This window comes from Ovis aries, chromosome Y, assembly GCF_016772045.2.
Source record: "Ovis aries strain OAR_USU_Benz2616 breed Rambouillet chromosome Y, ARS-UI_Ramb_v3.0, whole genome shotgun sequence".
NCBI lineage: Eukaryota > Metazoa > Chordata > Mammalia > Artiodactyla > Bovidae > Ovis > Ovis aries.
The window spans coordinates 15,394,452-15,412,034 of NC_082741.1; the positions used below are offsets into that span (position 1 = coordinate 15,394,452).

The 17,583-nt window shown below is 42.3% G+C and overlaps 1 protein-coding gene and 1 pseudogene across 1 annotated transcript; both read left to right on the forward strand.

Moving 5' to 3' along the window:
- Positions 1-292: 292 nt before the first annotated feature.
- On the forward strand, positions 293-954 carry LOC132658982 (zinc finger protein 280A-like; annotated as a pseudogene).
- Positions 955-15,839: 14,885 nt separating this feature from the next.
- LOC132658938 (zinc finger protein 280B-like) lies at positions 15,840-17,173 on the forward strand. The gene is given in 2 exon segments (XM_060408490.1): positions 15,840-17,105; positions 17,108-17,173. Coding segments are annotated over 2 exon segments (1,332 nt in total).
- Positions 17,174-17,583: the final 410 nt, after the last annotated feature.

Consider the following 17,583-nt stretch of genomic DNA (forward strand, 5'->3'; position numbering starts at 1 on the left):
CTCCTGGAAAAACACGATTATGACCTTGGAAGATTCCCCGACCTCACCGAGCCATGTTCATGGTGGGGCATCATTTTCACGGACTCACACCAATGACCAGGCATGCTTCCGTCTTATGGATCCAGAAGGAGCATGTAGTTTGTCAGGGCTGGAGAAAATGGACTTTTTGACTCTTGCACGTCAGGGCAAGACTGTTGATCCCATGAAAGTAAATCTGGGATCAAATTTACTGATGAGAGTAAATGTTATCTGATGGCTTTTACTATGGAGCATACAAGAGACGGCACCAGAACAGAAGACTCACACAGCCTTTAAATGCCTCAGCTGCTTGAGTGTTCTAAAATATGTCAAGTTTATGACCCACGTGGGGAACCATCTGGAGCTTGAGAGGCAGAAGGGTGACAGCTGGGAAACCCACACTACCTGCCAGCACTGCCACCACCAGTTTCCCACCTCGTTCCAGCTGCAGTGTCACATGGAAAGGGTCCATGCTTCCTGGGAGCCCTCCACGGTCTGTAATGTCTGCGAATTGTCCTTCAAAACAGATCAGGTTCTCTTACAGCACATGAAGGACAGTCACAAACCTGGCAAAATGCCCTATGTGTGCCGTGTTTGCAGTTACAGATTGTCAGCCTGTGCCAACGTAGAGACGTATTTTAGAACATGGCATGGAAACACGAACAATTTGTTTGTCTGTTTTGCCTCGAAATTTTCAAGCAGGTGACATCCTTTGTAAATCACGCTCGGAGGAACTGCAACAGGAGGGTCTTTCCATGTTGCAAGTGCTGGCTACAAAGTTTGAACGTGAAGGAAAAGACAGAGAACCAAACCAAGAATTATCAGTCATTCAAACAGCCAGGGCACTTGCGAGGGTTGCCTCCTGAAACAGAGGTCATGATCCAAAGTTCAGTTCAGCTGGGACTGAGAGAGACAGCATCCATCATTGTGAGGAACACTGACTCCCAAGTGCCACCCTGAAAACACACAAAAAAGACTGACTACGAACACAAAGTATTCCAGACATGCTGCAGCATGGGATCTGGCTAAAAAATTATGTTCTACCCACCTCCAGAAATTCAGAAAAGCCCCATTGAGGTTCAGCCAGCTGTACATAAAGACCCTGCCTGGCTTTTGTTGTTCAGTTGCTCAGTCGTGTCTGACTCCCTGTGACCCCATGAACTTCTGTATGCCACGCTTCCCTGTCCATCACCATCCCCTGAAGCTTGCTCAAACTCATTCCGTTGGGTTGCTGATGCCACCCAACCATGTCATCCTCTGTCATGCCTTCTGCTGCTGCCTTCAATATTTCCCAGGATCAAGGGTTGTGTTTTGTTTTGTTTTGTTTTCCCAATGAGTTGACTCTTCCCATCAGGAGGCCAAAGTATTGGAGCTTCAGCATCAGTTTTTCCACTGAATATTCAGGGTTGATTTCCCTTAGGATTGACTGGTTGGATCTCCTTGCAGTCCAAGGGACTCTCAAGAGTCTTCTCCATTCTCCAGCACCACAGTTTGAAAAGATCAATTCTTCAGCACTCAGCCTTCTTTATGGTGCAGCTCCTCCATCTGTACCTGACTACTGGAAACACCATAGCTTTGACTTTATGGGCATTTGTTGGCAAAGTAATGTCTCTTTCTTTTAATACACTGCCTAGCTTTGTCACAACTTTTCTTCCAAGGAGTGAGCATCTTTTAATTTCACGGCATCAGTAAACATCTACAGGTATTTTGGATCCCACCTAAATAAAGTCTGGCTTTACTGTAACTGAGATTGTATTTCTTTCCTCTCTCTACTATGAAGTAGCTTTGGAATCTCCATGTTCCTTACTGGCCACTCTCTGCCCCTCAAAGTAACCACTTCTCTGACCTCTAGCACCCGGGATTCATTTTTCTTTCTTTCAAATTTTAAATAAATAGAATCACACAGTAGACTTTCTGTTCCGCTGGTCTTGGTTTTCCTTTAAATAAGTGAGATGCATTCTTATTGTATGCAGCTGTGGAACATTCTTTTTTGATTGCTGGGTAGAATTCCCTCGGATGAACTGGCACGATTGTGCCTGAAATTTAAGGCTCTCATTTTTCCTTTGTGAATAAGCTGCCTATGGACCTTTTTGTGTCTTTCATTGTAATTTCTCTAGGATAGCTATATCTATATGTCTAGACATGAGATTTTCTGACAACGCATGTGGCAGTGGTTTAGTTGCTAAGTGGTATTTAACTGTTACAGCCCCATAGACTAGCCAACCAGGCTCCACTGTCCATAGGATTTCCCAGGCAAGAATACAACAGTGGGTTGGCATTTTCTTCCCCAGAGGATTTTCCTGACCCAGGGTTCAAACCAAGGTCTCCTCCACTGCAGCCAGATGTTACTGACTGAGCCATTCTAACAGGCAGGTACAGTCAAACGCTTTTTTGAAACTGATTGGAACAATGTGTATTTCCACTAACAGTACTGGCATTTCCATTTCTATTGAACACTTGGCATTGCCAGTCTGTTTCATGATATAACTGAGCAGGACCCTGCAGGGCTTTCCCAGTGATAGACCATCCCCTGCCCAACCCCCACCAATGTAGTCCCTTATTTGTAGAAGAATTTTTCGTCCTAGACCTTCCATGAGTTTCAAAAAACAAGTTTAATTAGAAGTGAAAAGCTGCAGAAACAAGAAAAACATCAAGCAAGACAAATAATAATTTGTTGTTGGACAGTCGTGGTCACTCTTTGCGATCCCGTGGGCTGCGGAACACCAGGCTTCTCTGTCCTTCACCGTCTCCTGGAGCTTGCTCAAGCTCAAGTCCGTTGAGTGTGTGATGCCATCCAACCATCTCATTCTCTGTCATCCCTTCCTCCTCCTTTCAAACTTTTCCGGCATTAAGATGTATTCTAATGAGTCAGCTCTCCCCATAAGGTGGTCAAAGTATTGAGCTTCACTTTCAGTATCATTCCTTACAGTGACTATTCAGTGATGATTTCCTGTAGGACTGACTGGCTTGATCTCGCGGCCAGTCCAACAGACACTCAAGAATCTTCACCAACACCACACTTCAAAAGCAGCAGTTCTTTGGTGCTCAGCCATCTTTATGCTCCAACTCTCACACCCATACATGACTAGTGGGAGAACAATAGCCTGGACTACACGGACCTTTGCTGGCAAAGTAATGTCTCTGCTTTTTCATAAGCTTTCTAGATTTGTCACAGCTTTTCTTCCAAGGAGCAAGCATCTTTTGATTTCGTGGCTGCAGTCACCATCTGCAGTGATTTTGGAGCTCAAGAAAATAAATTCTGTCACTGTTTCCATTGTTTCTTCATCTATTTTCCACGAAGTATGAGACCTCTGCCTGTGTGAACCACAATAAACTCTGGAAAATTCTTAAAGAGATGGGAATACCAGACCATCTGACCTGCCTCCTGAGAAATCTGTATGCAGGTCAAGAAGCAACACTTAGAACTGGACATGGAACAAGTGACTGGTTCCAAATAGGGAAAGGAGTACGTCAGGATTATATACTGTTGCCCTGCTTATTTAACTTAAATGCAGAGTACATCATGAAAAACACTGGGCCGGATGAAGCACAATCTGGAATAAAGATTGCTGGAGAAACAGCGACAACCTCAGATATGCAGATGATGTCACCCTAAGGGCAGAAAGTGAAGAGCCTCTTGATGGTGGCAAAAGAGGAGAGTGAAAGACTGGCTTAAAACTCAAGTTTCAAAAAACGAAGATCACAACATCTGGTCCCATCACTTTATGGCAAAGAAATGGTGAACAATTTAGAATAACAGCAGATTCTATTTTCTTGGACTCCAAAATCACTGTGGATGGTGAATGTAGCCACAAAATGAAAGGAAGCTAGCTCCTTGGAAGAAAAGGTATGGCAAACATAGACAGCATTAAAAAAAAAAAAAAAAAAAAAAAGCTAAGGCATCACTCTGCTGACCGAAATTCTTATAGTCAAAGCTATGGTGGTTCAGACAGTAAGGAATTCACTTGCAATGTGGGAGACCTGGGTTCAATCATGGGAAGGACATGCCTGTAGTCCGGTGGAAATACTCGGTGCTCCCAGATTAGGGCGTCCAAGTTCATTCCTTGGTCGGGGCATTAGATCCCACATGCTGCAACTAAAACTACCACATGTGACAATTAAAATTCCTGCTCCCACATGCTACAATGAAGATTGAAGGGTCCTTGTGCTGGAACTGAAAACAAGCGCAGCCAAGTAAATAAATAAATATTTGAAAGAAAGAAAGGAAAAGATATGAGAATTGCCTGCTGGTTCAGTGGTTAGGACTTGATGCTTTCACTGTCAATGGCCAGGGTTCAACACCTGGTTGTGGAACTAAGATCCCACAGCTTCTGTGGCACGACCAAACAAAAACCCAGAAAGATAACTGAGGAGTACAGAACTCCCAAAGTTTGAAAATGAAGCAATAGCACTGCAAACAGGCTGAGGATAGAGTAAGGACTGCCAGGAACCCAAAGTGCAAAAGCGGCACCTCTGTAATTCACAAGCCTCTTTAATGTTGTGGTTTAGGCTTCTCCTTCTCCTGCTTCTGAACCTAAATAACTTATTGCTCCGAAGAGAAATTGTTATGGGAAAAACATTATTTGAACTGAATGATAGTGAAAATAGCAAATTTTTGAGACAGAGCTAAAGCAGTTTCATGTGTTAATATGCATTACTTTTGAAAAGAAGAAAGGTTGGAAAAACAATGACCTAAGTCAGTGCTATTCACAGACATTTCTGCAGCAATAGAAAACTTTTTAATAATTGTTACATGTATTCCCTCATGAGGGCGATCAGCTTTTCACATATATAAATGCTTATGTTTCTTTTCTTTTCTGTGAGGTGTTCTGTTTATATCCCTTATCTGAATTTTCAGATGGAGTGTTCATCTGGCAGGTTTTTTGGTTTTGTTTTTGTTTTTTTTTGCCTTGCTGTGAGGATTAAAGGATCTTAGATCTTCAACCCGGGATTGACTCTCTGCCCCCTGCAGTGGAAGCACAAATCTCTAACAACCCGATCACTAAGGAATTCTCAATAAAATATATTTTCTATGTCCTTGTCTAATATGCCACTTTGCAAATGTTAAAATGTAGCCAGTGTGACTGAGGTATTAAATCTTTGTGTGTGTTCTGCGGCTTCAGTCTGTCCAACTCTTTGTGACCCCATCAGGCTCCTCTGAACCCACCTCTTTTACATCTCCTGTATTGGCAGGCAGGTACTTTACCACTAGCACAAACTGGAAAACCTATTAAATCTTTACTTTAATTAATTTAAAATTAAAAGATATGGCTAGAAGAACCAGATCTTCCTTACAAAGGAGTTTCAATTAACTTGTATACTCAGTAATTTGTGTATCTCTTAGATATTTTCCTCAAGATGAGAGTCCATGCCCCTCCCTAAATGTAGGCTGTGTTTAGTGGCTTGTTTCCAAGAACAGAATATGTCAGTAGGAAGGAGACAACTTTATAGCAGACGAACTAGCGGTAAGTCATATTGATAGTATGAATCCTTGATGGGAAATGATGAGAAAGATATTTTGCCTTGGAGGTATGGTTCTAAAATTATATAAACCCCAGGGCAATCAGGAGAAACATCCCAAACCCATATAGAGAGTCATTCTGCAAAATACCTGTCCCTGAAGGACTCCTGAAAACTGTCAAAAGTCATGAAAAACAAGGAAAGTTTAAGAAACTGCTATAGACCAGAGTAAGCTAAGGGAGGTATCTGTAGCTTTTTGCTCTATATTCTCATGCAGTTCAGTATCCTATATGGGAATATGAACTTGGAAAGAGCATTTGTGGAAAAACTGGTAAAATTTGAGGAAACCCTGGAACTTAGTTAAAGGTACCCTACTGAAAGATGCTGGAATAATTGTGAAGCATAAAGGAAGTCATTTCACATACACACATTTCAGACATTGCAAGTGTTTTCTCTACACAACACCCACTTCATTTTGACTTCACTGAGATGGAAATCTGCATACTTAACGGAAATCTTCAAATACAAAGGGTCAATAATACTTAGACTGTGTCATCTGACTATAATGCAATAATGAGAAATTGACCAAGAAACATCTTTGAAAATGCCATTCACTTGGAAAATAGAAATAACTATGTTAACACATAACATATATCTCTATGGAATTTTCATGCAAGAATCCTGGGGCAGATTGCCATTATTTTCTCCAGCGGATCCTCCTGACCCGGGATCGAACCCAGGCCTTTTGTGTCTCCTGCATTGGCGGGAAAGTGATTTACCAGTTGAGTGACCAGGGAAGCCCATGCAATATATAGTCTTGTCTTTAGAAGAGAATATTAGGATATACTCGGACGTGAATGATAATGAGCAGTCTATTCACAAAAATTGTGGGATACAGTTAAATTTGTTGGAGAAACAATGGAAACAGTAACAGACTTTATTTTCTTGGGGTCCAAAATGATTGTGGATGGTGAATGCAGCCATGAGCTTAAAAGATATGTGGCCCTTGGAAGAAAAGCTATGACAAACCTAGACAGCCTATTAAAAAGCAGAGACATTTCTTTGCTGACAAAGTCCATCTAGTCACAGCTATGGTTTTTCCCGCAGTCATGTATGGATGTGACAGCTGGACCGTAAAGAAGGTGGAGTGCCGGAGAATTGATGCTTTTGAACTGTGGTGTTGGAGAAGACTCTCAAAAGTCCCTTGGACAGCAAGATTCAACCAATCAATCCTAAGGGAAATCAACTCTGATTTTTCACGGGAAGGACTGATGCTGAATCTGACGATCCAATAGTTTGGCCACCTGATGTGAAAAGCCAACTCATTGGAAACGACCTAGATGCTGGGAAAGACTGAGGGCAGGAGAAGAAGTGGGCAGCGAAGGATGAGATGTTCGCATGGTATCACCAACTCAATGGACACGAGTTTGAGCAAACTCCAGGAGACAGTGAAGGACAGGGAGGCCTGGTGTGCTGCATGCAGTCCATGGCGTTGCAAAGAGTCCAGCATGACTGAGGGACTGAACAACAACAACAAATTAAGGTAAATTTATAGCATTAGATACAAGAGAAATAAGAGTTACAAATAGTTATCTCAAAAAGTTGTAAAGATGAGCAACAGAACAAACTTATAGCGATATGAAGGAATGAAATTAGTAAAGAATGAAAAATGCATATAATAGAGAAGAAAATAATGTAACAAAAGGAAAACTTTATCCTCCCATAGGAGATCTCAACGGTCTACTAGGAGACTTCCAGCAGAACGGGGCATTTAAAAAAGACTCTGAAGGGCCAAAAAAGAAATATTTTAGGCTTTGCAAATATGATCATTGGCGATTAATTAAGTTTTCAGCCATAGACAATAACCAAAGAAACTGGCAAGTCCCCGTTCCAACTTTAAGGACTCTGAAAACTGATTTTCACACAATTTCCACGTCAGAAAATAAAATTCTTTTCGGTTTTCCTCAGCCATTAAAAGTGTAAAGCTCTAAAATTAAAAAAAAAAAAAAGAAGAAGAAGAAGAAGAAAAAGTAAAGCTCATTCTCAGCTCACAATAGACAGTGCAAAAACAGGGGCAGGCTGCCCTGCCTTGATTGAAATGTAATTCCAAGAGGAGGGGCGCCAAGATCCACTGTAAGGTCAAGTTCCTTAAGCAAAGAACTGGCTTAAGGGAGGTCACCCCTGAGGGCTGTGAGTGCCGGACACCATCACTGGACTCCCCTGGTAGACTCGGAGGCCGTTCTCAGCCCTGTGCCCTGGCGACTGTGCCATCTGTTTTTTCTTTCTTTGAGTTTGGTGAGCTGAGCAATCTTGACCCTTTACTCTTGAGATTCAGATTCAGCCTGACCACGCCCACAGGGGTGCTTTTACTGGGGGTGCGGTTGGGGTGTCCATCTCGCGGGCATGCGCCCAACTCGGCCTCGCGGCCAATCAGATGGCAGGCGCCGACACCTGGCAGCCAATCATCGAGGCAGCCCGTAGGCCTGTAGGGGGAACTGAGGCGGCGCCCCAGACCTGAGGCGGCCTCATCCCCTCAGGCTCGCCTCCTCAGGCTTAATCCGGGAACTGCCTAGGGCAGGTGATCCGCAGGCAGTTCTGTCTCCTCCTCCGTCAACGGGGAACCGGTAAGGACTGGAGCGTGGTTCAGCCAAAGCGATGCCTGACGGCCAAATGGAAGGTTTCTCGGGTCCCCACTCGCAGAGGCCTTGCTCGGTGGGGCGGCTGGTGAGGGCCCGCAGGCCCTCAGGAGGGAGCATGAGGCAGGACCCACAGGCCTCAGGCTCCTTTCGCCCTCTCCCCTCTCTAGTCTGGGCGGGCTCTGCTCTCCAGCAGCTTTCCTGCCCGGGGGGTGGGTGGGACATGCCAGCTCGCAGAAAGGGCCTCTTAGGCCGCTGGCCCCTGGCACCACCCCCAGCTCTCCTGTGGAACCTAATGTATTTAAACACACACACACACACACACAAATCTTCACCGCCCAACCCGGTTCTGCACCCAGGCACAGTCAGGGGAGCGCAGAAAAAAAAAAAGAAAAAAGAAAAAAAATCGATCTAGTGGCCTCTTCACCGCCCTGGTGCTTTGGTCGTTTTCCAGTTTCCTCTGCCTCACCTCGGACTCCAGGGCTGCCCCGTCCCTGGGGGCCCCGAGATTCAGGCATTTGGTTCGGGAAGTTGGCAGATGAGGTATTTGTTTGTTTGTTACTGAGAGAAGGGAGGTGGGAGGAAGAAGCTCAGGCAGGGCAAAGGAGTTCAATCACTTGGTCTGGTTGAGTGTGAGACGCCTGGTCAGCATCCGCAGGGTAGGACCAGGTAGGGCCTGGGGGTGGGGTGGGGGTAGAATGTTCCCGGAACAGGGGACTCACCCTGACCTTTTCCTCTGCTTGTCCCCAGGATGTGACCGTGTGCTGCCTGGGAGGTCTCAAGCGCTCAGGATTTCAGTGGGCCCCTGAGGTAAGGTGACAGACATCTTTACAATAAGGGACAAAGTTGTGGCTTTCTTACTTTCCGTTTTTCTCCTTTCATTCGTCGGCTGACACGTTGCTGTTGAGAGAGTATTCCTGATTGGGGATTACCTGACCCTGATTGCGGGTGCTGACTTCAGGGCCATCATGGTTTCAGGTTTGCAGCTTTCTGAGTGGCAACCTTAAAAACAGGCAGGGTGAGTGGCTTTCTCCTGCCTTCTTGAAAGAAGAAAAGTAAGAGTACCATGGGTCTTAAGCTGTGTAGAGCTGACTCCTACCGCTTGGTGAGGCTAAAATGGGGAATGCTCATATCCTAAGGTTTTAGCTAGGAAAGCAAAGCAATGCAGGTGTGGGGGTTCCCTGGTGGCCTGGTGATTAGGGTTCTGGGCTTTCACTGCAGTGGTCTGGATTCAATCTCTGGTCAGGGAAATGGGACCCCACAAGCCAAGCAGCATGGCCAAATGAACAAATGAACCAAGTGGTTCATTCAGAGAAATTGTGTTGTGATTTAACATGTTCGCGTGAGATTACTTGCTCATTTCTGTACCCTGAAGGACTTTTTTTCATTAAGTAAGTGAACTCCACTGGATGGGGGAGAGGCACCATCTGAGCTCATTCCATGTGCGTAAACAAGATCATAGGAAGCTCTATGCCCAGCAACTTGTGCCTACAGCTGTGTTGTATACTTATCTTGCTGGTACAGCTTTGACTTCACAGCATGTTTTGTTTTGGTCACAACATGTGGCTTCATAGGATATTAGTTCCCCAACCAGGGATCGAACACAGGATCCAGTGAGAGGGCTGAGTCCTAAGCAAACCACTGGACTGCCAGGCAACTCCTGTGTTTCGGTGCTTTGGTTTGTGTGTGTGTGTGTGTGTGTGTGTGTGTGTGTGTGTGTGTGTTTTAATTTTTGCTATATTTATAGGAGAACTGTTCTGTGTGTAAGTATGATATGAATGGTATTAGAACTTGAAATGTTTGTGTTGTACATATGATCTCAAAATGGAGTAGTTTGAAAGAACTTACCACTTGTTATCTCTTGGCCTAGGATCTCTCCTGAGGTAGTAGTCAAGCTTTTGTCTGGCTTGGCAACCTCTGAAGACTTAGCTTGTTGAATCTAAGCTGTCTCACTTGGCTGTACTCATGAAGCCTCAGTTCCTCCTTCTGTGGGCCTCTCCAAGGGGCTTCTCTTGTGGAGGCTGCTGTCTTTTCTCAGAATGAGTGATTCAGGAAAGCACTTGCACCCATGATAAAGTGCAGAGTCTTTTTTCAGATGTTACACATCTATTTGCTTAGTCTCACAGGTCTACCATGTGATAGATTGAGAGAGAACTACACAGGGGTAGGAATATCAGGAGATTCGATTCACTTGAAGGCTGGTTACCATATCCATTAATCCACCATGCCAGCCTTTTTTTTTTTCGTATGATCTCAGTTCTGTCGCTGTGAGCAAATTATTTGGCTTGTGTACTCTTCTTGTGTGCTGCTACTGCTGCTAAGCCGCTTCAGTCGTGTCCGACTCTGTAGTCTCATGGACATCAGCCCACAAGGCTCCCCCTTTTCTGGGATTCTTCAGGCAAGAACACTGGAGTGGGTTGCCGTTTCCTTCTCCAATGCATGAGAGTGAGAAGTGAAATTGAAGTCGCTCAGTCATGTCCGACCCTTCGAAACCCCATGGACTGCGGCCTACCAGGCTCCTCCATCCGTGGGATTTTCCAGGCAAGAGTACAGGTGTGGGTTTCCATTGCCTTCTCCAGCTTGTGTGCTTTCCAGCTTGATGTACTCAATTCTTGATCTACTCAGTTCTAGACCTACTCATTTCTTGATATTCTAGCAAGTCTCCTCTTTGTCCTGGATTAAGGTTTCTGTTTCTCTGGATGGTCCCATCAGCAAACAGACTGACTATAATGTGACCTGTCGTTAAAAATCCATCTTTTGGTGACACCTCCTGCTTCTGCTGCTTTTATTTCGTATTTGCTTATTATAGACTTCTGCAGAGTTGTTCCTAGACTTTGTTATCTCGAGTTCTCTCATTTTCCTGTAAAGCCGCTTTGTCAAGGCCACAAGTGAATTTCAAATGTTTAACTCAGTGGTCAATTTTTAGTTGTTATTTTATTTAATTTATTGGCAGCCTTTATCCGAGTAGTTTATTTCCTCCTCCTTGAAAAAAATGTTTCACTTGGATGACAAAGTGCTTCTCTTTCCTGCTTCTCTTCCACCTACAGTTCTCCCACATACAATGTGTGACCTTTGTGTCTGGCTTTATTCAGATGTCATATTTTCTTTTTAAATATTTATTTATTTAGCTATGTGGCATGTGGGATCTTAGTTCCCAGCCCAGGGATGGCACCTGTGGAGAGTCTTAAACCCTGGATCTCCAGGAAAGTCCCCTCGTTTGTGTACTTTCAAGATTCATCTTTTTCATGCTTGTATAGCAGTGAATGTTTTTGTTTTATTTTTATGGCTGAATATGGTATATGAATATGGTAAATGGCTTCCGTGTAGTCCATTTTGAACATATACCACAGTTTGTGTATCCATTCGTCAATGAATGGATAATACGTGGATGGTGTACTCTTTGTGGCTATTGTGAGTAATGTTGCTGTGAACACTGATTTTGCATGGACTGAACATTTTCAGTGTTTGTGCATATATACAAAAGAGGGAAATTCCTGGATCATATGGCTACTCTATATTTAATTTTTGAGGTACTGACAAACCACTTTTGCAAGAGTGGTTGTACCATTTTACAGCAATTACCTCAACAATATCTGAAGATTTCCTTTTCTCCACATCCTCTGCAGCACTTGTTATTATTTGTCCTTTTGATTGGGTGTGAAGTAGTATGGGTGTGAAGTAGTATCTCAGTGAGACTGATTGACATTTTGCTCGGGGCTTCCCTGGTGGCTCAGAAGGGAAAGTGTCTGCCTGCAACGTAGGAGACCTGGGATCAATTCCTGGGTCGGGAAGATCCCGTTGAGAAGGAAATGGTAATCCACTCCAGCACTCTTGCCTGGAATATCCCATGAACGGAGGAGCCTGGTAGGCTACAGTCCATGGGGTTGCAAAGAGTCGGAAATGTCTATTCAAATTCTTTTCCTGGTTGTTAAATGCTTTTCTTCTTTTAATTGTTATAGAAAACATCTAACTTAAATTTTTACCATTTTAACCATTTTTGCATGCTAACTATTTCACACTTTCATCAGACTTTTGGAGAAAGAAATGGCAACCCACTGCAAGTCTGATGGAGAAGGGAACCTGGTGAGCTTTAGTCCGTGGGGATGCAAAGTTGGGCACAACTGAGTGACTAACACATATACACACACATAGTCACAGTGTTGATTTGTTGTTGTTGTCCTTGTTTTAGCTGTGTTGTGCAGCTTGAATGACAGTTCCCTGGTTGAGGATCATACCCAGGCCCCTGATAGGAAACTGTGGAGTCCTAACCTCTGAACTACCAGGGAATTCCTTATCACAACATTATGAAACAGATCTCTACACCTTTACATCTTGCAAAATTGAAACTCTGTACCCATCACCTGTCCCATTAAACAGCAACTCCTCTTTTCTTGCCTGTTGACCTAGACCTTGGACTCCATCGTTCTTTTTTTGTTTCCTTTCTATTGCTTGACTGTGTTAGCTATTTCATGCAAGTAGAAACTTACAGTATTTGTCTTTTTGTACGACTGGCTTATTGCATTTGGCTTGATGTCTGAAATGATCATGCATGTTGTAGCATGTGACAGAATTTTCTCTATATGGCTAAATAATATTTCATTGTGTGTATATATCACATTTGATGGACATTTCGATGCTTCCACCTCTTAGTTGTTGTGCTTCCTGCTGCTGTGAGCACGGCTCTGCAGATATCCCAAGACCCCATGTTAACTTCTTTTGAATTTTGAATCCTGAAGTGGAATTGCTGAATCATGTGTCAGCTCTAGTTCTTTAATTTTTCGAGGAGCCTTTAAACTGTTTTCTGTAGCAGTTGCACCATTTTAAAATCTATCTATAACACACAAGGATCCAGTTTCTGTACGTGCTTGCCAACTGTTGTCCTTTCCTTTCCTTCATATGTAAACACACACATATGTACACACAATTTCCTTCATACCCTTTTACATTATTGTTTATCTCAAATTATGAATATAGTTCCTTATGCTATACAGTATGCTCTTGTTTGTCTATTGTATATATTATAGTTTGCATCTGCTAATCACCAGCTCCCAATCTGTGCCTGCCCCACCTTTCCCCTCTTGGTAATCACATAGTCTGCTCTCTATGTCTTTGAGTCTGTTTCTGTTTCATAGATAAGTTCATTTGTGTCATATTTTAGAGTCCATGTAAGTGATACCATACAATATTTGTCTTTCCCTTTCTTTTTTTTTTAAATTTTTATTTTTACTTTATTTTATTTTACAACACTGTTGTAAAATATTGGTATTGGTTTTGCCATACATTGACATGAATCCGCCACGGGTGTACATGAGTTCCCAATCCTGACCCTCCCCCTCCCACATCACACCCCATATCATCTCTCTGGATCACCCCTGTGCACCAGCCCCAAGCATCCTGTATCCTGCATGGAACATAGACTGGCAACTATCTTACATGATAGAGTACATGTTTCAGGGCCATTCTCCCAAGTTATCCCCGACCCTCTCCCTCTCCCTCTCCCTCTCCCTCTCCCTCAGAGTCCAAAATCCGTTCTATACATCTGTGTCTCTTCTGTTGTCTCGCATACAGGGTTATCATTACCATCTTTCTAAATTCCATATATATGTGTTAGTATACTGTATTGGTGTTTTTCTTTCTGGCTTACTTCACTGTGTATAATCGGCTCCAGTTTCAACCATCGCATTAGAATTGATTCATATAAAGTCTGCAAGCAATAAATGCTGGAGAGGGTGTGGAGAAAAGGGAACCCTCTTACACTGTTGGTGGGAATGCAATCTAGTACAGGCACTATGGAGAACAGTGTGGAAATTCCTTTAAAAATGGCAAATAGAACTGCCGTATGACCCAGCAATCCCACTGCTGGGCATACACACTGAGGAAACCAGAACTAAAAGAGACGCATGTACCCCAGTGTTCATCGCAGCACTGTTTATAATAGCCAGGACATGGAACAACCTAGATGTCCATCAACAGATAAATGGATCAGAAAGCTGTGGTACATATACACAATGGAGTATTACTCAGCCATTCAAAAGAATATATTGTCTTTCTCTTTCTGGCTTCCTAAGTATTCTTTTTAACGCTAGTGTAGATTCAAGTATTTACATAACAACATGTGTTGCTACTGTATAAAATGTGATTGACTTTTAAAATATTTGTCTTCTATTCTGTAAGCTTTATATTAATTCTAATACTTGTGTTTTCTTCAAGATTTTCTATATACAAAAGTATGTTATCTCCAATATACTTTGACTTTTTCCTTTCCATTCTGAAGGCTTTTTGTTTTTGTTTTTTCGTTTTTTTTTTTTTAAACATAGCAACAATTCTCTTTTGTTACCTGATTGCTCTGGTTATAGAACTGCCAGTATAATGTTGAGCCAAAGTGTGTAATAGACTTCCTTGTGTTGTTCCAAGTCTTAGAGGGAAAGCTTTCAGTTTTTCATTCTTCAGTATGATGTTAGCTGTGGGTCTTTTACAGGTGCCATTTGATTGAGAAAGTTCTCTTCTGTTCTTAATTAGTAAGTGTTCTCTTAACCCCGATTATGAAAAGGTGCTAGATTCAGGGAAATGCTTTTTCTTCAGGCAGATGTGTTATTTGTTTTATTGTTTTAAAATGGCATAATGTTGATTGACTTTCATATAATGAACCAACTTTGCATACCTCCCTAAATCCCATGTGATCATGGTATGCAATCTTTTTTATGTGTTGTTGGATTTTGTTTGCCAGTATTTTGTTGAGGATTCTTTCACCTGTATTCATAAGGGATATCAGGGGTGTGTGTGTGTGTGTGTGTGTGTGTGTGTGTGTGTGTGTGTGTGTGTGTGTGTGATGTCTCTGTCTGATATTTGTATGAGAGAAATACTGGCATCACTTTGCCTGCTATGTGGGGAAGAGACGTGTGGCGTAAAGGATGAAGCATTGTTGGATTGAAGTTTAGCCAGGATTAGAGGGAGAAATTTAGGATATTATCAGTGTGGAATTGGGGTGAGATTATCAAAGAGAGCTCATTCTCAACTTCCTAGGCCTGTGTTAAGTGCTTGACATTGAATTATGCTGTTTGTTAACTAGGTATAGATAGATTATAGTTTGAATTTGCTACCTATTTTCTTTGTTAACATTTATGAAATTAGAATTTGTGAATCAGTTGTAATGTGCATTTAAGATACATTTTCTTCCAATTTTACTACAAAACAAGATGCCATTGAATAGCTGATGCCTTTTTAAAAGAGCTGTTAACCTTAAGTCTGAGAAATAAGCATGTTTGTCTTTAAGATACAGAAACACAGTTAAAAGTTATAAATTTGCCCAAGAAGATGCAACTGCTGTGTGGTTAACTTAGAATTCCAACTTAATCTTCTTTGACTCCAAAGTCCATGTTTCTAAAAGCTGTACAACAGTGCTTTTGTAAATATACTCATCCTTTACATGTGATTTCACCTAATGATCAGTAGTGGAGGGTTTTTTTTTTTTTCTTTTTCTTAATTTTTTTAAATAGAGGTTAAAATGAACATGGGACAAAGATATGATTCTAGAGCCATGTAGAGTTGTAGTCGTAGGTTTTTCGGCTGTCATTGAGTCTCGTTGACACTCAGTGTCTTTGTCTGTAAGATAAGGGTGTTTATAACTTCGCTACAGTTTTGGAGATAATCAAATAGCCCATTTTTCTGTACTTAACTAATATGTAGTATGTTTATACTTAGGTGGCAGTTTGTATAAAGGAAGCAATGGGACTTGTGGCCGTACCCTCTAAGAATAAAAAAAGTATTAAAAATATGGAACTCCAATGTATGTTACATGAAGAAGAACAAGAGCCAGAAGTACGGAAAAGGGAGGGAGAAACCAAACAAGTAGATGATGATGATGATGAAATGATCTTGGTTGGAGCGGAACATGTAAATGAAGATGCTGACGTGATCTTTGTTGGGATGAGCTCAGCTTCAAAACCAGTCGTTTCAAATATACTGAACAGAGATACCCCAGGTTCTTGTTCAAGGAGAAAAGGGTATGGTCACTTCAGGAAAGGTAACACTCACAAATTACAGCCTGTTAGTCATATGACTCCTACATCAGAAGCAAAGACTGTCTTGTCAGTGTCTGACTCTGAATCAAGATCAACAGATAGTCCTATTATTATTGAACCTCCGTCTCAAGCTGATTATAAAAATATTTCACCACAAATAGTGCCTGATTGCTTTTTGAAGGAGTTATGTTCTTCTTTGATTACCTTCACAAGTTCATTGCAGCATCCAATAGAAACAGCAGTTTCTGCAGGAGATATGAATGAAAGTCCTCATGTATCAAAGCGACTTTCCACTTGTGAAACAAATAGCAGAAATCCCAGAAGGCCTAAAGTCAGTGATGGCATTATAGGGGAACATTCTTTAGGTTTTTCCCTGTCAGGTTTTTTTCATACAGTGACCACTCAGCAAAGCACACCAGACCGTGTCCATACCTCACTAAGCCAAGTTCAGAATGGAGAACCTTGTCCAACACCTTTTCCAAAGGACAATGTTCATTGCAAGCGTGTAAGGCCTTTAAGGGTAAATGGACTGACAAAACCTGATTTTCCAAGTTTGGCAAGTCCAAACAAAATTGGTGATCCCACAGAAGGAAATCTGATTGTGTTACTTCGCGACTTCTACTATGGAGAGCATATAGGAGTTGGGCAGCCAGAACCGAAGACCCACACAGTGTTTAAATGCCTCAGCTGCTTGAAAGTTCTAAAAAATGTCAAGTTTATGAATCACATGAAGCACCATATGGAACTTGAGAGGCAGAGAGGTGACAGCTGGAAAACCCACACCACCTGCCAGCAGTGCCTCCGCCAGTTTCCTACTCCCTTCCAGCTGCAGTGTCACACTGAAAGTGTCCCCACTCCCCAGGAGCCCCCCGCAGTCTGTCACATCTGTGAGTTGTCCTTTGAGACAGATCAGGTTCTCTTAGAGCACATGAAAGACAATCATAAGCCTGGTGAAATGCCCTATGTATGCCAGGTTTGCAGTTACAGATCATCATTTTTTGCAGATGTGGATGCACATTTCAGAGCATACCATGGTAACAGTAAGAATTTACTTTGCCCGTTTTGTCTCAAAATTTTTACAACTGCAACAGCATACAGAAGTCATCATAGAGGGCACTGGGAAAAGAGTTTTCACCAGTGTTCCAAATGTCGGCCATAGTTTTTAACTTCCAAAGAGGAAAGGGAGCACAAGACCCAGTGTCATCCAATGTTTAAGAAGCCTAAGCAGCTAGAAGGACTGTCTCCTAAAACAAATATTGTTATTCATGTATCACTGGAATCCCTTCAGCCAGGATTGGTGGAAATAGCATCCATTACTGTGAACACATCTGATTTTGAATCATCACCCCCCAAATCTAAAAGTAGCAGGTCAAAAAAAGAAAAAAAAAAGTTAATTCTGCTTTAAGTAAGTCTGAAGCAAGTATTTCAGTCAAAGTTAAAAACCCCAT